At 33.9% G+C, this 24,816-nt stretch overlaps 1 protein-coding gene across 1 annotated transcript in view; it reads right to left on the bottom strand.

Annotated features, from left to right (window-relative positions):
• The window catches only part of LOC100374458 (unconventional myosin-VI-like), a 56,490-nt gene extending 31,674 nt beyond the window's left edge, over window positions 1-24,816 (bottom strand). Inside the window, exons 1-3 of the mRNA XM_085505116.1 lie at window positions 24,707-24,816; window positions 7,027-7,171; window positions 4,279-4,348 (exon numbers count right to left, since the gene is read on the bottom strand). Of these exons, the coding sequence (XP_085361242.1) occupies window positions 4,279-4,348; window positions 7,027-7,140 (184 nt within the window). The 5' untranslated portion in view covers window positions 7,141-7,171; window positions 24,707-24,816. The remainder of the gene's footprint in view (window positions 1-4,278; window positions 4,349-7,026; window positions 7,172-24,706) is intronic.

The raw sequence follows: 24,816 nt of genomic DNA, 5'->3' as shown, positions 1-24,816 counted from the left end.
AGAGGGCACTATTACATTCCCCTTCAACATATTAAAGCAATCCAGGTCATTACACATGTCATGGTTTCCTTATTAATGCACATAAAATCTGCCAGGATGACTAATGGTATGTATTTGTGGTACAGACAATACTGTTTAGATTCCAGTCAGTCTAGCATAACATTATTTGATGAGAGCAGTCTAGTAAAAACTTGAGAACATGTATATATATTTCAATCATGAAGATTATTACATATATCATACATATACATATATGCATGCATGGTAGTGTTCTTTTATGTGTTCATTTAATAATGCAAAAACTAATGACCATAATTTCTTTTGGAAAATCTGAGATTCCCAGAGTCTTGAAGTTCTTCGCAAAGCACTGACAAAAGAATTAAAAAGGTTTGGGTACTCAAATTTTGGGTGCTAACTGGCTGTCAAAGTAATAAGACAGTACGTACTAAGTAAATACAAAAAGCCTGATATAAACAGACTGACATGAATTTATTAACAGGGAACTTTTACTTTTTCTTCCTGTCCTTGAATCTAACTAGATTTTTACGAAAATCTTGACCAATGTTACCGTGATTACGAATTTGGCCTAAAATCAGTACTTTGATATTCATAGCTGTAAATTACTGAAAATGAACAGGGGTTTTATCTTGTAACAGTGAAATATGAGGATTTATTAAATCACTCATCAAAGTTATATAATCAGAAAAGGGGTTTAAAAGGAAAATCACTAAATCCTTTTTTACATTTTGGCATTCATTGAAGTAAATTTTCTCTCAAAGTGCCTCCTCTGAAAACTGTGTACATTTTTAGCCACACCGATAGTTAACACATACATGTATAGGCTATAGAATCAAGGGATGTACAATCAGAGTGCCACTCAAGGTACAAGTTCATGATTTCATTGAACTTCATATGTTTAGTAATCAATACCACTTAAGTGATGAGGGATGAAAAAAATAGAGCGATTCACAAATGGTTTGAGAATTCAATTTTAACCACTTTCAATGCAGCTAAGATACAAAAGAACAACCTATTCGTCAGCTTGCCAGGCTGCCAACGACAAATCACAGGAAGCTGTATATGGCTTTATATTTATACAAAAGTAGATTCAATGTCAAGGCAGCTATTGTCTGCATCATTAGAGTGTCACCATGGAAACAGAATCTTCTCTGCATCATCTAGGATACTTGTATATTTTCATGCAAATTACGATAAAAGAACCTTTTTAGTTGATTGCACATGTGACTGACAGAAAACACACAAGGTACAAACCTAAGTAGACAATTTTAAAGGATTGTGCAGGAGGATGATAAAAAACTGAAGAAGCAAGGATTTTATTTATGAAGTATAGATACAAAAGAAATCGTGACTCTCATGAAGATTCTTTAATTATATGCCTAATATAAGCATTGAATTGCATAATCTTTCAATTCAAAATGGCCACTAGAGAATGTGAGGATTATTGGTTACTATGGGAACAAGCACAATACCTTTATGAAGTATACTATTAATATAGTAGACTTGGATTGATTAAAAGATAGAAAAAGAATATTTATGTTTATAGAAAATAGGGAAATTTATTTAAAAACATCAAATTTGTTGAGCGGAATGATTTCAGAATTTAAATATATTTGCATAAATAAAAATATTTAGTAATATTTAGTGTGCCTTTACTTTGTCACCTTTCATGAATCATAACTGTTTCCAGATATTTTTAAATTCTCACTGCTATAACATTTTCCAATTTTCCTTTCATACATGTGTAGTTTAGTGTTCTGATTCACATGAATAACAGATCTTTATAAATATAAAAAAATCAAAGTCCCCCCCCCAAAAAAAAAACTGTTGTCCTACATTAATGCAACCTGATTGTCATACAATTTATGCAAAAATACAATGTTGTGCTGGGACATAATCTTGTTTAAAAAAATGCTTATCGATAAAAATCTACTAATTCTACAGGTTCACATTATTAAGCTTTTAGTACCTTATTGTCAATATATTTCAACACCAATAAAAAATTTGCTTCGAATTTGTTTTTTTTTTTAGAGAAAATATACTATTATTAAATATAGATTCCAGTGAAAATCACAAAAAGGAACACTTCACAGGCTGCTGGGTCTTGCTCAAACAGTGAGTTAAAAGACAATTCAACATGTACTCATTTAAGTAAGAAAAAAAAAAGTAGTCTTTCAAAAAAGAAATCATGGAGCGCAAATAAATTGGGTGTGGTCGGTTTAGTAATGACATGCCTAAAGGCAACTTACAATAAAGATGGGAATATAAGAAGGTATCTCAACAGATTGTTGATACATATCATGTTTGTTTGCCACAAAGCTGAATTATTGATTTCAAATTTTTTATTTCCCATCTGGAAAATTCAGGGAAGTAATAATTTTTTAACAATATTATATTATTATATTTTACGCATTTTATTTTTTTTGAATTTTTTCATTATTTTTTTAGACAAATTTATTTTTCAGTTTAAAAAAAAAAATTTCCCAGTAGGAGAATAGGATTACAATATAACCAGAAATATCATAATTCAGACAGAATCTTGGAATAATATATTTTTGTTATACATTTGATTTAAACCACATAATCTTTTTTTCAAGTCACATCATATACATTGAAAATGAAAAGATCCCCAAACTCATTTGCATAGTGAAAATGACACTGATTTTTAAAGGAAACTTTACTTTGACTGCTATTTGAATTCATAATTGATCTTAGAGTATAAATATAGATCATAAATTCTGTTCAGACTTTCAAACAGTCAGTAAGGGGGATTAACTTCATAACATTTGTGTCAAAACCAAAGAGGGTGGGTGATGAATCTATTTTAGTGGCTCTAGTTACAATATTTTTCAAAAATAATTGATCAAGACGGACATCAATTATGTCAATTTGGTACAAAAAGAAATTTAGAAAAATAGTAAAAAATTACCAAAAAAAAATATTGCAAATATTGTTGGTTGACTTTCCCCTCAAAAAAGGATCAAAATAAAAGTAATATTTTTGTAAAATTACATGTATGACATAATAGCATAAAAATAAATAAAAATTTATGGTTTGAGGCTTTATTTTACAATGGAAGGAGAACCCTGATTGATTAAAGAATTTACCAGTACATGTACCTGATGTACAGAAAAAAAAAAGATTTATTGCCTGTAGAAAGTTTATCAATAATAGCTTTTCCACTAAAATTAATTGTGATATGATGCCTATTCACACTAGCAGCTCATCCTCCAGGTTGATGACAGTGAAGCTAAACATAGATTAAAACAGTCAGCACAGAGTAATCACAACATGTCTATTCACACTAGCAGCTCATCCTCCAGGTTGATGACAGTGAAGCTAGACATAGATTAAAACAGTCAGCACAGAGTAATCACAACATGCCCTCAAGACAGAATGTAAATCATGTATGCCATTTACCATTACTGTAAGTCTTTTATTGATTAAACCACAAATAAATGATTATTTTTGGAGATGGCATTTTATAAATGGTTGAAGTATAGACAGTGATAACATGATTGTAGACAATTGGTGGTTGATTTCTAGCATGCAATATTTATTCACTGGTTTCCTTGATTCTCTGTGTTCTGATAAGCTAGCAAACGTTACCATAGCAAAATCAATTCTCCATGCAGATTAAATTTTTTGCATCAGAGTGCTCAAGTTTCTAAGGTAATGATGGAACTAAAAATTAGTCTATTAAGTATGGAATGATCTGAATGTGTGCATTTTCTGCCATGAATGAAAATAAAAAATATCATTTTAGCACAAATCAGGTGGTTAACTAAATGGTGGTTACCTTCTGCACAGAAGAGGAATAATAAAGTATCACTGTATAATTTGAATCACTGATGTGCAAATTATTATTAGATTTCTCATGATAGTTTACATAAAGTAATCCAATCGTTTCCACAAAATGTAACAATGTAATTTATAACATTATTTTTAAAAGGTATGCTAAACACCAAACAATTTCAGGTCATTTTAGAATTTTCTGAGCCAAAATAAGGGATTATATATGTCAATGTATGAACACAGTTGGAACTTGTCTTTGATTAATGATTCACCACAGACTCTGGTATCAATAGACATTTGCCAAGAATTGAAGTTTTGAAATCACTATCTTGGCAATTGTTGGATTGAATGAGAAAGCTGAAATATTGGCTTATTTTTGTGGTAAATAAACAGAATCAACAGACAATGTGTCATCAATTGCAATGTATTGTGGGAAAGCTAATTTGAAATGCAAGACATACTCACAGTTGTCGGCCACTGATTTGTTCTCATCTTCCTCAGCAGGAAACACTCTGTCATAAAGAGCAGTTACTTGCTACAAATTAAGTAGAATTATTTTTATTATAGCTTCCTCCAACCTTTTCCAAAATAGGGAAATTATATCCAATTTGGTCCAAAATTATCAGAAAATATTTACAAAAATATGTGAAAATGGTGCAAAGTAGGAGGGAAACAAATTCGAAGTGTCAATTATGATAAGTTCACTCTCGTACTGAACACTTAAATCATTTTATTTTTACTGCTATCAATGTTCAAGATTCAATAATTATTCAATGATGACATTCAGTCAGTGACTCCCTAGGGTTGACTCTGTAAGATTTCAGTGAAAGCCACTGTGAGTCCCTAAGACATTGAGACTCTCAAGGACCCCAGTGAAAGCCACTGTGAGTCCCTAAGACATTGAGACTCTCAAGGACCCCAGTGAAGGTCACTGGGACTAACTAGGACACCAGTGAATTACACTATGACACATTAGGACATTAGTAAAAGTCACAATAACTCCCTAGAATCAAGTGAAAATCACTGTGACTCCCTAAGACTCCAGTGAAAATTACCATGACTCCCTAGAACACTGACTAGGAGCCTGGTGAAAGTCACTGTGGCTCCCTAGGACACCAATGAAAGTCACTGTGGCTCCCTAGGACACCAGTGAAAGTCACTACGGCTCCCTAGGATACCAGTGAAAGTCACTGTGGCTCCCTGGGACCCCAGAAAAAGTCATTGACTGACAAATGCCATGAAAGATAACAGCTAAATTTTTAACTGCACATTTTTTCTTAATACCATATATTTGTTCTATCAGGAACGCATCTGCAACAGCAGTGCATGTACATGTAAGGTCAACAGTTGCATTAATTGTATACTTATTCATTAATATACAACTTATTTTGACCATAGACACATTTACGATAACCTTTTCATTACCAGTTCCTTCTATTTATCACAAAATAGTTTTGTTTATAGTCAGCACTTTCCTTCAGAAGCAGTGTTCTCCCCAGGAATTTAAACCACTGTGGCGGCAAAATTTGCATATAATTTGCATACATTTACATAATAATAGAAATTCACCAAAGCACATTTACACCCACACAATAAACATCATATATTTTCAAAAACAAAGTGGCAGATATTTATTTGCTTCACAGTGTTATAAACACTTTTTTTGGGCACTTTTGTAATATTAATGAGCTCCGTCACAGTGCAAATATTTTTTTTTGCATTCAAAAAATTACGTTTCACAACTTGAAGAGTTTGAATTTAAAAATGAAACATTCTTGAAATGCAAATGCTGCAGACTAAAAAGAAACAAATAAATTGTAAAAGGTTAAATGAAACTCATCTGAAACGTTCCAGCCAGGATTATGTTCAAGACTTTCATGATCTTATTTGCTACAAAATTCTCCTTCAAAAAACCGACCACGTAATTATTTGGCAGATTGCTGGTTATTATTTCGACTATCAGCTTCTACAACGTTCACATTTACAGTAAATGAACAAACAAATAACACTTCCAAACGATCATCAAAGTTACGACGTGACATACCGGTAACTTACTTCGCGATGTTATACACCAGTTATACCAATAATTCCTCTTACCCAGTTATGATGCCATGCACTTCTTTTTTTTATAAGAAAAAAACGTAAAATTTGAACTAGTTTTATCGGGAGAAATTATTTTTGATCACTTGATCACTTCGGTGAAAAACACAGACCCGCCATGATAGCTGTAACGCGTTAGTTGACCGCATGTGTCCTTTGACCCGGTGGGTCAAAAACGCCATTAACCAATCAGAATGCCGCATGGTAATGTCGGTAGAACCCAAAGTTTTCTGAATGATCGTGATCATAAAAATTACATTGCGGAAGTAAAGCGATGTTGTAGCACGATGTGTTGGTATGGATTTCAGATGAAAATTGCATGATGGTTTTCGAAAGAGGTGATTAGCATGTAAAATAAGTCTTGAAAGAAGAGTTTTAACATGATTCACGATGATAACAATTCAAATGTATTTTACCCAATCACGCAATAAACACGTCGTTTTTTCTTGAGTAGCGTAAACTGATCGTGAACTCCGCTTTGCCCATGTTACATCGGGGTGGAATTGATTTTGAAAGAATTTTAGCTTTCAATCTAAAGACTGCGTCTATCGTCAGAAAATATTTACTTACAAACAAAGAGGTGCTAATTTTACAAAATTGACTTGTATTGTTTAAAGCCGCTACCACATCGCACGACTATGTCTATTGTTTACAAATTATTATTCACGACTGGCAGGATGCTTGTCGGTCGGTATAATAACAAAAAGACAATAGTCCTGGTCAGAAGCGTTTCCGTGGTGGTCGCTAATTTTGAGTGCCGGTCGGGCCGACCAGCGTGACGAGATCCCCAATGAAAAAAAGCACTGTGGCGGTCTTGCTAATCACCGTGGCGGTGTCAGACCGGTGTGGCGGCAAATCGAAGCACTGTGGCGGCACTGCCACGCTGTTTACATCCTGGGGAGAACACTGAGAAGGTTGGGACAAAAATAACAAAATTTTGTTGACTCAAATTAGGCGTCATTTACAGAACATTGCAGAATACATAGAACATTTATTGTAGAATAGAAGAAAAAAGTGCAGAAAAATTTGGCAAGGAAGTCTGGTGGCAAAAAGATTAAGCACATTTCTAGGGTCTATGTACAAACTTGATACAAACAAAACAATTAACCTTACCTTCTTATTTTCAAATAATTCCACAGTGACAGTTTCACTTCCAATGTCAACAATTGTTCCCATCTTGAACCCATCCATGGGGTCTGGGGCCCACACTTTCTGATTCTCATCCATCTTTAACTCAATATTTCAATTCAGACCTAGCCTGTAAAGAGAGAATTGTGATCAAACATTTAACGAATGCTAACAAACATCTATTTGTAATGAATTAAAATTTAAGCATTTCACAAATTCACAAAATAGTTCCGTTTATAGTTTGCACGTAAGAAGGTTGGGAAAAAATAGCCAAATTATTTGAGTAAAAACTGAAAATTGACTCAAATTTTGTCTGTTAGCCTTAAAATTGGGGTTCATTTCCAGAAATATAAGAAAAAAGTACAGACAAATTTGGATGAGAAAGTCTGGTGGTGAAAAGGTTAAACTCTAGAATGGCTTGACATGTAAATTATAAGACAGCAGAATAATAAGGAAGGCAGAAACATGTATATATATTGTTTTGTGTTGACCTGCCAATTACATGTATAGGCATTCTACTGTGATGTTGACAACATGGACAGACCTTTATTCTAAAATACATATGCTAAAAGACCCATCACAAAGACAAGTGCATCTACATCTATCTGTCCTATACTGTATCACTGACCCCCCCTGCCAACACCCCCCCATAAAAGAATACATGTATCTGTCCTATACTGTATCACTGACCCCCCTGCCAACACCCCCCCCCCCCATAAAAGAATACATGTATCTGTCCTTTCCAGTATCACTAACGCCCAAGAAAGACAAAACATCCATCTGTTGTTTTCAGTATCACTGACACCCTGCCAACTCCCACATGGACTAGAGCACCCATTTGTTCTTTCCAGTATCACTGACACCCTGCCAACTCTCACGTAAACCAGAGCACCCATTTGTCCTTTCCAGTATCACTAACGCCCAAGAAAGACAAAAGCATCCATCTGTTCTTTTCAGTATCACTGACACCCCTGCCAACTCCCACATAGACTAGAGCACCCATTTGTTCTTTCTAGTATCACTGACACCCTGCCTACTCCCACATGGACTAGAGCACCCATTTGTTCTTTCCAGTATCACTAACACCCCTGCCAACGCCCACATAGACTAGAGCTCCCATTTGTCCTTTCCAGTATCACTAACACCCCTGCCAACTCCCACATAGACTAGAGCACCCATTTGTTCTTTCCAGTATCACTTACACCCCTGCCAACTCCCACATAGACTAGAGCACCCATTTGTCTTTTCCAGTATCACTAACACCCCTGCCAACTCCCACATAGACTAGAGCACCAATTTGTTCTTTCCAGTATCACTAACACCCCTGCCAACTCCCACATAGACTAGAGCACCCATTTGTTCTTTCCAGTATCACTGACACCCTGCCAACTCCCACATAGACTAGAGCTTCCATTTGTCCTTTCCAGTATCACTTACACCCCTGCCAACTCCCACATAGACTAGAGCACCCATTTGTCTTTTCCAGTATCACTGACACCCCTGCCAACTCCCACATGGACTAGAGCACCCATTTGTTCTTTCCAGTATCACTAACACCCCTGCCAACTCTCACATAGACTAGAGCACCCATTTGTCCTTTCCAGTATCACTAACACCCCTGCCAACTCCCACATTGACTAGAGCACCCATTTGTTCTTTCCAGTATCAGACACCCCTGCCAACTCCCACATAGACTAGAGCTCCCATTTGTCCTTTCCAGTATCACTAACACCCCTGCCAACTCCCACATAGACTAGAGCACCCATTTGTTCTTTCCAGTATCACTAACACCCCTGCCAACTCCCACATAGACTAGAGCTCCCATTTGTCCTTTCCAGCATCACTTACACCCCTGCCAACTCCCACATAGACTAGAGCACCCATTTGTCTTTTCCAGTATCACTGACACCCCTGCCAACTCCCACATAGACTAGAGCACCCATTTGTCCTTTCCAGTCACGTAAACTAGAGCACCCATGTGTCTTTTCCAGTATCACCAACACCCATGCCAACCCCCACGTAGACTAGAGCACCCATTTGTGCTTTCCAATATCACTGACAACCCTGCCAACTACCACATAGACAAGAGCACCCACTTGTCATTTCCAGTATCCCTGACACCCCTGCCAACTCCCACATAGACTAGAGCACCCATTTGTCTTTTCCAGTATCACTGACACCCCTGCCAACTCCCACATAGACTAGAGCACCAATTTGTTCTTTCCAGTATCACTGACACCCCTGCCAACTCCCACATAGACTAGAGCACCCATTTGTCCTTTCCAGTATCACTGACACCCCTGCCAACTCCCACATAGACTAGAGCACCCATTTGTCCTTTTGCCATAAGGAAGCATAATGCTTTCTACATTTATGTATTTTTTAACTGGTCATCAAACGTTTTCTCACTTGCCCAAACAGTTGCTTTCATAGTTCAACTATGTACAGTAGACAAATCAATACCAATCACTTAAACCTATACAGCACTTAAATAGTTAAATTTACTAGTGAAATTTAATGAAAACACCATATAAGTAATTTAAATTATTGTTTCCACAATAAGTTGTAGTTGCTGCATATTCTATACACAGACACGTATACATATAATAGCCATAATGTACATGTCTGTTTTTTTGTTTGTTTTGAACTGATTTCATGACCATTGATTTATTGGATGTTGTCCTTAATATTAAATCATGCCAAATAAAATATCTATCTATATCTATGTTCTTGTCAGATTTGATGAGATTATGTACACTGTTCAGAGCATATTTGATTAAATCACATAAACTAATAATGTTCTATGTACAAATGTTCCTGTGAGTGAGTGAGTCAGTGAGTAAGTGAGTGAGGTAAGTAATATCGTTATTTTAATCGAATCCAGTTTTGGATATTAATATGAAGGAACACTAAAAGGAATATCAAAAGTAAACATTGAAATGACATTTATAAAACTATACATAAAATGTGTGTCTAATGCATGTAATACTGTATGTTGTATTATTATTTTGTGGTTTTAACTGAGGCAGCTGTTAGAGTGTAAGTAGAACTAAAGGAAATTGAATTATAGAACCTTTTCAAAATATTCATGCCGTAATTTTGATGAAGTAATATTATAATATTTAAGGGATAAATATGCAATTCACTCCAATTCTATTGACATTTTGAGTCTTGATAAATGTTCTTTTTTTCTCATCAGGAGATAAACGCATGCAACAGATTTCCCCGTGGCATGATTTTCTTTCAAATACAAGTAATCTCAAGCTTCATACAGACACAGATAAATTCACTTTACTAAAAAAAATTGAATTACTCAAAGAAGTCTTCTCTCACATTGGTGGCCACTAAATTCTCATTGTTATTTTTTGCAAATGTTTCCAGCATGCTTTCACTGCTATAAAATGCTCACATTTTTTGGTTTCTCGTAAAATTAAAAGACGATGATCATCACGATGCATCAAGTTTAATATGAGTTCCATACAATATACATTGTATACAACACATACATGGTTTGTTTACACAAACTGTACCATGACAACCATTGCATTTTTTAAGCATTTTACATTATTTTGATGAATAACTTTATGACGACAAAGACAGTTTTTGTCACTTTTCATAAAATAAACCCACATTATTATTGTATTATTATTTTTAATATTTATGTATTTATTCTTTCATAAAATGTTATAGGTACATACTGATAGAAACTTGCATTTCTAAAGATGCAACTATATTATTATTATTTGAATTATTTATTCATTTAAAACCTTTGGCTAATTAGACATTACATGTATTTCCATTTGAGCCAATAATGAAGAAATTATAGACAAAAATATGAAATAGGAAAAATAATAGTTACTTAAATATCTACCAACAGCCAGTCAGGACAGATTCCTTAAAAATGAGTTCAAATCACATATGCATAAGAAATAATGGAATGTATTTTAATGCATATTCAAATAAATAAATTGCCTTATTCCTTTTTCATTGATGCTGTGTACATAAATTGTATGTGGTTACTTTGTTGACTAGTGGTTGGAATGCTTACAATCACCAAGATATCAATGACCTCTTTGTAGTGTACAACTGAATCTAAACATGTATAAATAGCACATTGCCTGCTGACTGCTTTCTTTCCAATTAATGTCTGTGGAGGAGTTACAATTAAATAAATCATACAGTTACAAACAAAATAAATGTAAATATATCATGGAGACATGCATGGCAATTATGAATTAATTAAGTGTTCATTATACCACGCCATCAAACGTTTCTTGCTAAAAAAAAAAAAGCGAACAAAACACAATGTACTAGAATATTAATTAACTATGCATATTACCGATATTTTCTTCAACCGTGAAAATAATTATTGTAGTTCAAACACAGTTTTGCAGTCATACATACATGTTAATCAGTGTAAATTCAAGTCATAACAAGTCTTATTGACAAACTGATAATTTAATATTTAACGCATACATGCATGTACTGCATGATGCAGGATGACCTATTGATTCAAATTTTTTAAGCTGGATAATTATTCATAGATAACACTGTACATTAATATCATATTCTGTCTTTATTATTATTATATTTGCATTTATTTTCACATTTATTTTCTGTGTTTCACACTTGATACGAGACACAATGTAGATCTCACATGAATGGAAATACGTATACTGATTTGATTATCATTATTATTGATGTCTGTACAACTCCACTAGAGGAAGTTGGAGCTATTTTTGTCGTTACTTTTAAGTGAGTGTCATCATGATTAAATACATGTGCAATGCCCTCCTATAATGCATAAACCGAAATAAAAATTGAACACCATAATTTCATTTTTAATATTTTGTAACAGAATACAAAACGACTTTTTTTCAGGCTTCTCTAATATGTACATCTAATTTTTTATTTACCGTACTTATCCGGGTAAGAGCCCATGCCTGGACAAACGCCCACCCCCCACTTTTGACACAATAAAGAAGTTGAGGTCATATCCGGGCACACGCCCAGGGGGTCTTTTTCTACACAAAACAAAAAAACTATTTTCTATTCGTTGACTGTGGTTGTATTAATTAACTTATTTGACTTTCTTGAAGTCTGTCGTAATACTTAATTGCGTAAAACAAGGGGTGAACGCAAACTAGCTGTGACAGCTTTCTGCCTTCAGGGCAGCTCGTTCACCGCTGATTTTTTTCAGAATCATAACAGTCACCAAGTCTATAAAAAATATTAAAGCAGAAACGGTAGTTCTCTTTTTTAAAATGTGTCATGGCCCTAAAAAGGGACGACCGTTTGGTTTGTGCTTCCTTAGAAACGATTCAAGCAAATTGTATAAAGAGAACCGCTAAGCAAGTGTCGCACTCGTTTGGCTTTAGCGTCGTTGACAATGAAAACAATGTTGCAATATTGTAGCAACCCGTACCTTGGAGAGTGGTTGAAATCACGTTATTTTGGCTTTATAAATATTTTGTAGCAGCTTGCGAATCCATAACTGGGGACAGCAATTTTGCAATGTCACGCCGAAAACTGACAACTTTTCAACAAGAATTCAAAAATATAACTTTTCACCAAAAATGACAAAAATAATCATCAAAATTAGATAATTGAAGATATCACCACGGAATTAACAAATCTGAAAGAGGTCCACATGTGGTACCTATATACGTAATATAAAAACAATCGGACTTGCGGTTTTCAACAAGAAGTCGAAAATATCACTTTTTACCAAAAATGACAAAAATATTAAGCAAAATTAGTGAATTGAAGATATCATCATGAAATGAACAAATCTGTAAGTGGTCCACATGTAGTACCTATATATGTAATATTAAAGCAATTGGACTTATGGTTTTTAACACGAGGTCGAAAATATCACTTTTTACCAAAAATGACAAAAATATTCACCAAATTTAGAGAATTAAAGATATCATTACAAAATGAACAAATCTGGGAGAGGTCCACATTTAGTACCTATATATGTAATATCAAAGTAATTGGACTTACGGTTTTTAACACGAGGTCAAAAATATCACTTTTTACCAAAAATGACAAAAATATTCACCAAAATTAGAGCATAGAAGATATCATCATGAAATGAACAAATCTACCCAAGGTACATATACACCAAGTATCAAAGCATTCAGGCTTGTAGTTTTCAAGAAGAAGTCGAAAAAGTAAAACATTGACACGAACGGCGACGATGACTGACAATCACTCATATGATAAGCTCCGCTCGACAAAGTCGACAGTGGAGCTAAAAATGTATACATACTGAATGTATCCTTTCAATTTGACACACTCCACAAAAGATATAAAATTGTCTCATGCTCTAAATTTGTATGCATTATACATGGCAGAGAAAACAGTACCATCAAGACAATTATGAGTAAACAAGTCATTGAAAATGACACAGTCCCCGTAAAATTTTGGAAAGTTCTCTTTGTGCTCGTCATATTAAAGCAGAGGGGTTGTCGTGAGCCTGTCTTTGAAACTTTAGTTCCAAGTGGCGTATACAACAGATTGTTTATTTACATCAAAACACGTGTTATTCGTCCATCTTTGATCTGATTATGAACACACTGATATGTATGATGTATGTGCCAATACGAATGAAAATGGTACATAAATTGTGGAAATATAGTAGTAAGACGAAAAAGTCAGATGGCTGTCAATCGGCCATCCTTGACCAGATTTTGAAACAAATTGTCATGGACATGCATCCTAACATGTATAAAGTACATGCATGTGCCAAATTTAAATGAAAACTGACAGAGCACGCATAAAGAGATACCGCATTAAAAAAACAAAAAACAAGATGCCTGCCATTTGACCATCTTTGATCCAATTGCGAAATAAATCGTCATGAACATGTATCCTAACATGTATAATCTATGTACCAAATTTGAATGACAACTGACAAAGCATGTCCAAAATACAACATTTTCAAAAAACAAGATGGCTGCTAGTCGACCATTTTGAATCGAATCGCTAAACCACTGCATGTGCATATGTCCCACATAAGGTACTAGGCACATGCAAAGAATAAACAGAATCGGTCCACAGGATTCTGAAATATGACTCTGGACAGACTGACGCACGGCCAGACGGACACACGGACGGACACACGGACGGACACACGGACGGACAGACAGACTCAGGAACTCACGTACAGCCGGGGACATGTATCCTAACATGTATGATCTATGTACTAAATTTGAATGAAAACTGACAAAGCATGTCCAAAATACAACATTTTCAAAAAAACAAGATGACTGCCAGTCAGCCATCTTTAATCTAATTATGAAATAAATCGTCATGAACATGTATCCTAACATGTATAATCTATGTACCAAGTTTGAAAGAAAACTGCCAAAGCATGTCCAAAATACACTATTTTCAAAAAACAAGATGGCTGCCAGTCGGCCATTTTGAATCGAATCGCTAAACCACTGCATGTGCATATGTCCCACATAAAGTACTAGGCACATGCAAAGAATGAACGGAATCGGTCCAAGGGATTTTGAGATACGACTCCGGACAGACGCACAGATGCATGGACAGAGAGACCAAATTATAAGAAAGCTTAGAAAGAACTCTCGTGCGCTGAGAGTAATGGAGGCATATTTAAGATTAATTTAAGATTAATTTAAGATTAATTTAAGATTAACCTAAGAAAAAGCTTCATGGTCTGCTAATTTGAGATACACAACATGAAAACAACATGATCCGCAGTATTAATCTTTTAGTAGTCATATCCAAGGATTTCAACCCAAAACTACAACATGTACCAAGTTTCATTAGAATGTGATGATTAACTCTAAAAGAAAAGCCAAAAATTAAATTATTATGCAAATTAGGTAATTATTATTGATAAATTTAAACCAAAAACAGCATTTATTAAGTAGTAAAGATTCATTGAAATATAACGATTATTACTTGAGATATCAATGGGAAAGCTGAAACTAATTATTATGCAAATTAGGTAATTAATTAGCGCAGATTTTAATGTAAAATTTATCAGGTCTGTGCAATGTCACATAGGATCTTTGTACCAAGTTTCATTGAAATGTGCAAAGCTGTACTAAAGTTTGTAAGAAATCAATTCATGTTGTCTGCACTGACTTTGAATGGATGAACAGAAGCCAAAGTAACTAACAGACAATATTTGAATTACTTGCAACTATGGATATACACATGTAAATGTATCTTTTTCAAGATTACATTATTAATGAATTTTTTTCTGGATGGTGAATTTTATGCTGTGATGTGATATTACACCTGCTGCTTCAAGTTAGAAAACATGTATAACTTTGCGAAAAATCACAAATGTTTTTAGATTCATTTGAGGAAACAAAAAATCACAAATCTTTTTAGATTCATTTGAGGAAACAATATTATTTAACATTGATTAACAGCAATTTTTTGAAACAGCACAAGATAAATAATAACACAGATGTGCATAAACGAATAAAAGATTTCATCTGAAAATAGCATGTACAGAGTATTAAAGCCTGCGGGAACACACAATGCATTAGTAGATCTTCTCTCCATCTGTCTGACAAAATTGAACACCGTCTGTAAAATACAGATTTCAAGGATATGTAAGAGTTGTTAGATTTGACTGTCATACTAAACTACTAACAGACTATGATGTTTGATTAAGCATGTAATTATTATGACAGTTAATTAAAAATGGTCGCGTTCTTCAAAAAATAAACTTTATAAATTGGGTTGGACATTTTTGGGTTGATCATCATTTTTGAGAATTTGAAAACAAAAAAATTAGACAAAAATTGCAATATGTGAGTGTCACAAATTACAGATTAAGGTTTATAGTATTTAGCAATAAGCGAAAACACATTTATTTATATAAAAAGTGCAAAGCCTGTTGCTAAAGTCAGATATTACATGTAATTAAAATTGACTAAAATTTAACCTTCCCTCTTGGAGGGAAAAGGAATCATTTACCATATTGATCAACTTGCATGTACATAAGACTATATTTCAAGATACATCCTAATTAGGAAACCCTGAATTTGACATTTACCCCCCCCCCCCCTCAAAATACAAGATATTTTATTTTATTTTAATATATATTCTCCAAACGGATTTTTCCAGAAGTAGGAGGCAATTGGGTAAGCCACCATGTTGAATATCGGTGAAATCGTTATTAATATTTTACTGAAAACAAGCACCTAAATCCGAAATTTTTTTGGGGAACACTCTTATAGGAAGTCAATTGACCTTTTTATTTTACATTTTGATTTGTTAAAATGCTTGCTAACAATGTGCATGGAAATGAACATACATGTATGTAAATGTAGCTATGTCGTGACAAATTTGCGTGTCAGTGTCACTGACCATCTGTAATATTATTTTGACATGTTTACTGAAAAAAAAAAAAATATTTTCTTTGGCCTTGAACTTCTTTAATATGCACCTAGGTCCCACCCCTTTCAAGATGACATTGGAGAGCAATGCTAACAGATACATGTCTGTACTGAGTGTTGACTGCATTTCATTACATCTTTTGATTTACAGTTCTTCAATCAGATTATCATCAATCCCAAATTCCATGAATTTATTCTTGTAAACACAATCCAAAACAAATAGAGAAGACAGTATCGTATATCATTACACTTTTAAATAACTTGACCATAACGTTTAAATTTTGACTGAAATATACTTTGGTAGTTGATAAGCGTCTCTAGATGCCATCAGAATATTTACATTATAAGGTAAGAAACGAATCATTGATAAAATTTACCATTCATTGATTTCACCAGTGATGTATTTAACATTTTTTTTTTTAGTTCAGTAAAAAGTGATAATAAATTGGGTAATAATGAATAGTACTGATCAATTTATTTGTATTTTCAATCCTGAAGTGACTGCGAATTAATTAAATATCAGTTTGTGACAACTATGAACAGCAATACTACATGTAAATATTTGATGACTGTCTTTATACATAGTGCCATGTTGTTTACTTATTTAATATTTAACTGTACTTAGGTTATAGTGTTAAGTTTTCAATTAGTGAACTGCATTTCTCCATACTACTTGAATTTCCAATACAATTTTTACATGTTTTTCTATGTTAATTTTAGACCAGACTAAACTTGTAATTATTAGACATTCTGTCTAAATATATCAGAAAACTTGAGAGACTATAATATCTACCAGTTTATTTAGTACAATGACATATATTTAGTTTGCCCAGGAATGCCATGCGCATCTCCAACTGTAATAACCATCCTATTGCATAACTTTCAATAATCAAAATTCCTTGCTTCAAGATTGCACATTATATTTATATATGTACATGTATGTACCGGTAGAACCATGGGATATCATAGGACACATGTTCGACTACACAGAAAAACAATGTAAATATAATTATTCATTTTAATTTTGGACAAAGTGGATAGAGTAGACAAATAATATTTATAAAATTCACATAAAAAAAAATTAAATCAAAATTAGGTACAAAGGTTATGCGCTACCCAAGGTACATATACACCAAGTATTAAAGCATTCAGGCTTGTAGTTTTCAAGAAAAAGTTGAAAATGTAAAACATTGACGTGGACGACGACGGACACAGACGACGGACACAGACGACGGACAATCACTCGTATGATAAGCTCCGCTCGACAAAGTCGACTTATCATAAAATGAATAAGAAAACAGTAATGTCCGTTTTCATAAATGTATATTGTATTAATTTTAGCAGATTTCATATGTTCAGCTATATTCACTAGGTTCTTAATCTTGCATATTCATTCAGTTTTTATTCAACACATTTAGCGATCAGCAAAATGGGTAAAAACAAGTCACACAAGATAATATACATGTATATACAAGCTGATGTGTGATGTGTGATGTATGTGATTAAATTTGAGAGGTGGCTCTGTGTTCATTTAAACAAGATGACCACCATGCAGTCAGCCATTGCATGTGCATTTGTCCGATATGTCTGATGTATGTGTTTGGATTTGATCGGTCCAGGCATGTTGAATATATGGATCAGGAACAGCATTCTTTCAAGCAAAATCAGCCATTTTGAAACCAATCGGAAAAATATAATAAGGTACCATATACATACATGTATGTACAAAGTTTTAACAGAATGTGCCTAAGCACGACTGAGATCTGGTTCCGGAATGGTAAAAATGTGATGCTATCATATTGAATCAGATCATGAATAAAATACTTATGCATATCTCTAATATAATGTCCGATGTATATGTGAAGTTTGAATTTGATCGGCCCAAGCACGTGTGAGATATGTTGGATACAAACAGATGAACACAAACACAAACGAATGCATGGAGGTCAATCCACAAGTCTTTGTTTTCATCTGAACAGGGACTAATACAATCTAGATGACAGTACAGAGCAAATTTTGCATTTCATGTTTAAAGGGTGGTGTTCATTCCACCACACATGAGCAAGATATGGATCTCATATAAACAAAAATAGCGACTTTGACTGTTGTGTAGACCAACAAGTACAAACTGAGACATTACCAAGCTTTAATTAGGTAATTTCTTTGGCGATTGGAAGATATCAAGCCGCACCCTTATCAAAATTTGTAACTGTTATTTCATTAGAAGAGTGCACTGGATTATGGGAAAATCAACATACATCAACACAAATGTAACACATGTGCGGCCCGCTGACGGACGCCCTTTAATGTCTGGCACAAAGAAGAAGTGTACGAGTATGATTTTAGATAAGGAAGTAAGTAAGGAAATATCCATGCATAAATACATAGTTGATAGAATGAACAAGCTTTCAAGTCATCACACCATAAAATACACTAAGAAATATATTTTGAAATTAAACAATTAATCATGCAAATTAGCATGTCAAGAAGAATTTACATTAGGATCACGCATATGGCTTGATTATTATATGGAAGCGAAAATAATTTAAATATGTTAATTATCATTTATGCTATTAGGTAAGAATTTTAAAATAGAAATTATATTATTCAATTATCAGGTCATATAAAGTACCTGTTTGGTTACCTGTGACAATACAGTAAAATTATTTATTTTAGCTGGAATTAATTTTCGCAGAAAAGACTTTTTGGATGTTTTGACGAGTTAAATGTAAAATGTAAGTTTGCTGGATTTTATTTTCACAGAATCATCCCATCAGGGAAAATCAATTCCAGTATTTACACTTGCATCCCAGATTTTTCACTTATTCTAGTCAACAATAAATGGAGCTACATAACATTTGACCCGGATAATATTAATTTTAATGATTGTTTGTACAAGCCACGGCATATTGACATGTGTCAACAATTACGCATTTTTTCTACGAAAATTGAACAGAAATATTATAACTCTACAGACATTGTACCATATCTCTTAGGTTCCCTGTCTTAACATCATGAGTATTACAACCTGGATGATATGAAATCACCAGGGCAACCAGAGAATTTCAACAACTTCAAAACATGCACTGTACGTGGCATATGGAATTCCAGGCAAGCTATTGAGTTTGTTTTTCTGCTAAATCTACTCTATTAGAAGCAGACTTCTCATAGAGGTGGATCACTTTGTACTAAATGTAAAGCACAAAGCACAAAGTTAATACAATAAACGTAAAAAATGCAATGTTTTGGAAGTTTAAAAATGAATAATTTTCCAAAATGGACTTTTAAATTACATCAGACTAAGTCCATCTATCTGTTGCATTAACATTTGCATATCGATACTACCGGTAGTATTTAGAAGCACACACAATTACATCAGACTAAGTCCATCTATCTGTTGCCTTAACATTTGCATATCGATACTACCGGTAGTATTTAGAAGCACACACAATTACATCAGACTAAGTCCATCTATCTGTTGTATTAACATTTGCATATCGATACTAGTATTTAGAAGCACACACAATTACATCAGACTAAGTCCATCTATCTGTTGCCTTAACATTTGCATATCGATACTAGTATTTAGAAGCACACACAATTACATCAGACTAAGTCCATCTATCTGTTGCATTAACATTTGCATATCGATACTACCGGTAGTATTTAGAAGCACACACAATTACATCAGACTAAGTCCATCTATCTGTTGTATTAACATTTGCATATCGATACTAGTATTTAGAAGCACACACAATTACATCAGACTAAGTCCATCTATCTGTTGTATTAACATTTGCATATCGATACTAGTATTTAGAAGCACACACAATTACATCAGACTAAGTCCATCTATCTGTTGCATTAACATTTGCATATCGATACTAGTATTTAGAAGCACACACAAATTCAAACAAATTTTAAACTTTTATAAAATAGTTACAAATCTTAATCTGCTTAACAACTTTAACTAAGAACCCTGGTTACACTGCTGTAACCAAGACCATCACTTGAAAGACTCAAAAGAAGATTAATGTTTAATTAAATAAAGTTCCTAAGCATCTTACGTCATATAAATGGTAAAAAGATGCCATCTGTTCAGTATTATTCATACTAATTTAAAGAAATTAAACTGCTAGGTGAAAATTTTACAGTTTGTGTTGAATACAACCAAGTCTTACAGAGGTTAGAAAATGTACCCTTCATTCCCATTATTGTACATGTACATGATGTACTCATTCACTAAGTTCAAGATGCAAAATTGTGTGATTCTGCTCAAAATTTGACTAGTTTTTCAAGAAAATAAACTCAAAATTTATGATGACCAACACCATTTGTTCTCAAATTTAGGTGTAAAGTTAGTTAGAAGGCAAACTAATCTATACATTGTTGGTATGGAAAGAAAGCCATCACTGACATCTGGTAGCAATAATTAGCATTACCATGGCAATCCATGGTCCGATGACATGACTGGAGGTGAAGTCAATGATTCATTTAAGTCATATTTTGTACCAGACTACACAGATAATTAATCAGAAGATTTTGACAGTAACATGAAGCATTATTCTCAGATTTTCAGAAATGTTAATATACTGGATAATTGGAAGAATTACAAAAAAATAGATACAAATTGATATTAACCTATGTTTGTAGCATTGTTCCCAGCTGTGTCAATGCAATTATTGTCGTACTAAATCTAACAACCTGTCATTTTCACAAATAATGTTGATATTATGCAAATGAGAACAAGAAGCATTTAGATATTCCATATTTACTTGTCAATAAATAAACTTTTGAGATTTATTTTAAAATTTACCAAAAATCTAAAAATGATTATAGTGATAAACTCAAATCGTTTAGTCAAAAATCTTAAAATATTTAGTTTACGTAAATTACAGAGATGTGTCTGGTCAAAATACCAGAATAAGGTATGGGTTTACGTAAATTACAGAGATGTGTCTGGTCAAAATACCAGAATAAGGTATGGGTTTACGTAAGTTACAGAGATGTGTCTGGTCAAAATACCAGAATAAGGTATGGGTTTACGTAAGTTACAGAGATGTGTCTGGTCAAAATACCAGAATAAGGTATGGGTTTACGTAAATTAGAGATGTGTCTGGTCAAAATACCAGAATAAGGTATGGGTTTACGTAAGTTACAGAGATGTGTCTGGTCAAAATACCAGAATAAGGTATGGGTTTACGTAAGTTACAGAGATGTGTCTGGTCAAAATACCAGAATAAGGTATGGGTTTACGTAAGTTACAGAGATGTGTCTGGTCAAAATACCAGAATAAGGTATGGGTTTACGTAAATTACAGAGATGTGTCTGGTCAAAATACCAGAATAAGGTATGGGTTTACGCAAGTTACAGAGATGTGTCTGGTCAAAATACCAGAATAAGGTATGGGTTTACGTAAATTACAGAGATGTGTCTGGTCAAAATACATGCAAGTCATATTTTAATGATCAAGTATACAATAAATTCAGCTTTTAGTTGGCAAGCTGTCATCTACAGATGTATTTCTTATAAAGCAAATAAGGTATTTTTGTTTATACATGTACAACATACATACATGTAAAAACTAGATGTATACAAAATACGGAAAGTCCTGATCATTAAAACGAACAAGGTAAACTAAAAATGAACTCAGGATATCTAAAAATCTAGCAGAGTACGTGTACATGTACATACATATGCGGTAAAGAGTACGTGTACATGTACATACATATGCAGTAAAGAGTACGTGTACAGTGTACATACATATGCAGTAAAGAGTACGTGTACATGTACATACATATGCAGTAAAGAGTACGTGTACAGTGTACATACATATGCAGTAAAGAGTACGTGTACAGTGTACATACATATGCAGTAAAGAGTACGTGTACAGTGTACATACATATGCAGTAAAGAGTACGTGTACAGTGTACATACATATGCAGTAAAGAGTACGTGTACAGTGTACATACATATGCAGTAAAGAGTACGTGTACAGTGTACATACATATGCAGTAAAGAGTACGTGTACAGTGTACATACATATGCAGTAAAGAGTACGTGTACATGTACATGTACATACATATGCAGTAAAGAGTACGTGTACAGTGTACATACATATGCAGTAAAGAGTACGTGTACAGTGTACATACATATGCAGTAAAGAGTACGTGTACATGTACATGTACATACATATGCAGTAAAGAGTACGTGTACAGTGTACATACATATGCAGTAAAGAGTACGTGTACAGTGTACATACATATGCAGTAAAGAGTACGTGTACAGTGTACATACATATGCAGTAAAGTCAACTCATAAACATCTGTTCAGCTTGCGTACTTAGTGTTTACTATCAATATATTACAACGATTTACATGATACAGTGAACAATTCGCATAATTAATAATTAATTTCAATTTTAAGGTCGAGAAATCTCCAAAAGTTGTAACAGATCAGTCAGATTAAACAGCCCTCAAGGTAAATTTTTTCTGCCAGTGGCCATTGGCCAACAAGTTCAAATTGTGGCTGTTTGACTACAGACGTACTACATAGAAAACGGCAATTATATTGAAATTCAGATGTGATGTCCTTTGTTTTATTATTGGCCAATACTGATTCACTGACAGAATGATATCCAATTTCAATCGCATCATTCTGCTGCAAACTGCACAGTTTATCACTTGGACTGGCACAATATGCAGTGATAGTTATACATTATTTAACAACAATAATTAAATATGGCAGGTGTTGAATCGCAAATGTGCAAAGTGTTAAATTGTGTGCTGTATATTCTGTTTTATGTTACAGAAATGGCCATTGATTATATTTAAATGTCATACCGAACAAAATGGTCGGAATCTAGAGGCCTGTGATAAAGACAACCTTGTCTTTGCCTTTAAAGAGTGCCTTAGTAACTATGGTAACAATGGTCCCTATTAAGATGGCAAAAAATTAGCTCCTTATGTGTTAATGAAGCAATTATCAACTAATATATGTATTCCAAATAAGATGTGATATATTGTTACAGGAAATCAATTATTGAAATACAAGTCCTCGATTAGATAATGCTAAATCATTGAAATGCATATTGTCATGGCAACACTTAGATTATTAAAATCCTAATCAACTATAGAATTATTGGAAAAAAACAAAAACATTTTATGTTGCTTTTATACAAAAATTGAGGTTGATCAATTATGTAGCATCCATAAAGATTTTATTCAGCACTGAGGCATTTTTCAGAAAAATGCATTTCAGGTTTGCAGATAATTATTTCCACAGCACACACTGTTGACTGAGACAGTGATATTTTATGATCATATAGTATAGTATAGTATAGTATAGTATAGTATAGTATAGTATAGTATAGTATAGTATAGTATAGTATAGTATAGTATAGTATAGTATAGTATAGTATAGTATAGGGTGGGGGTGATAGGGAACATAGATTTGAACTCAAAGAAACAAAAATTAGAATGTAGACAATAATGAGCGATCAAATAAAGAAAAGGGTGTGTATTTCATGTGTATGGCCCATTGTATATATGCATGTATCTTTTGTGACAAACGAAGTTGACCTTTGCCAGGTCGGCTTATCAGGTCGACTGTGGCAGCTATCAATGAATTGAACACCCTCTAAAGCGTATAAGTTTCGAGTGTTAAAATTAATGGTTTGAAAATCCGCCGATGTAAATTTGTAATGAATTATTTAGCCACACATTGGGAGTCCAATTTTTGAATACGTGACGGCATCATTCGTAGTATTCGTTTGCCATCTTCCAAGGGAGTGATACTAGTTATTAATATTCGGTGTCTGTCACGCAACAACATAGATCTGCTAAAACAACACCGATATTTTGACACACATGCAGTCATATTTTTTTTTATTCAAAACAAAACGCTCAACCCTCACTTGGTGCGATCATCAACAGCACACCAGTGCAGACTATTGATCGATGGGGGCACACCCCCCATCGCACTCACCGCTGACTCGTTATATAAACACGGGTCACGGCATAAGAGCCACCTACCGTGGAATTACCCGCTGTAATATCAATGGAATAGCAAGCTAATATTGGAATATGATTTGAACCAGGAAGTGAGACAGTGTAACTGTACGACTGAACCGGCGTGTATGTGAATAGGACATTTCAATCGAATACTCGACATCATGCTGATCAAGTTTCCGCCTCTGTCGACAGAAGTTAAAAGTTGCGAGTAAACAAACACCGCGTACGATATTATGAAAGATATATAAATTGTACTCTTACCGGCAAAATTTGTAGAAAACATACAACCTTGGGGAATATCAGCAACTAACTAGGTTGACGGGTCTCCCCAACCGGATGACACTTGCCGGTATCGCCTAACAACAGCATTT

The sequence above is a fragment of the Saccoglossus kowalevskii genome, chromosome 11, assembly GCF_978046115.1.
Source record: "Saccoglossus kowalevskii chromosome 11, keSacKowa6.1, whole genome shotgun sequence".
In the NCBI taxonomy this organism is placed as follows: domain Eukaryota; kingdom Metazoa; phylum Hemichordata; class Enteropneusta; family Harrimaniidae; genus Saccoglossus; species Saccoglossus kowalevskii.
The sequence above is the reverse complement of the archived record's forward strand: the minus strand, read 5'-3'. Positions and strand labels throughout refer to the sequence as shown.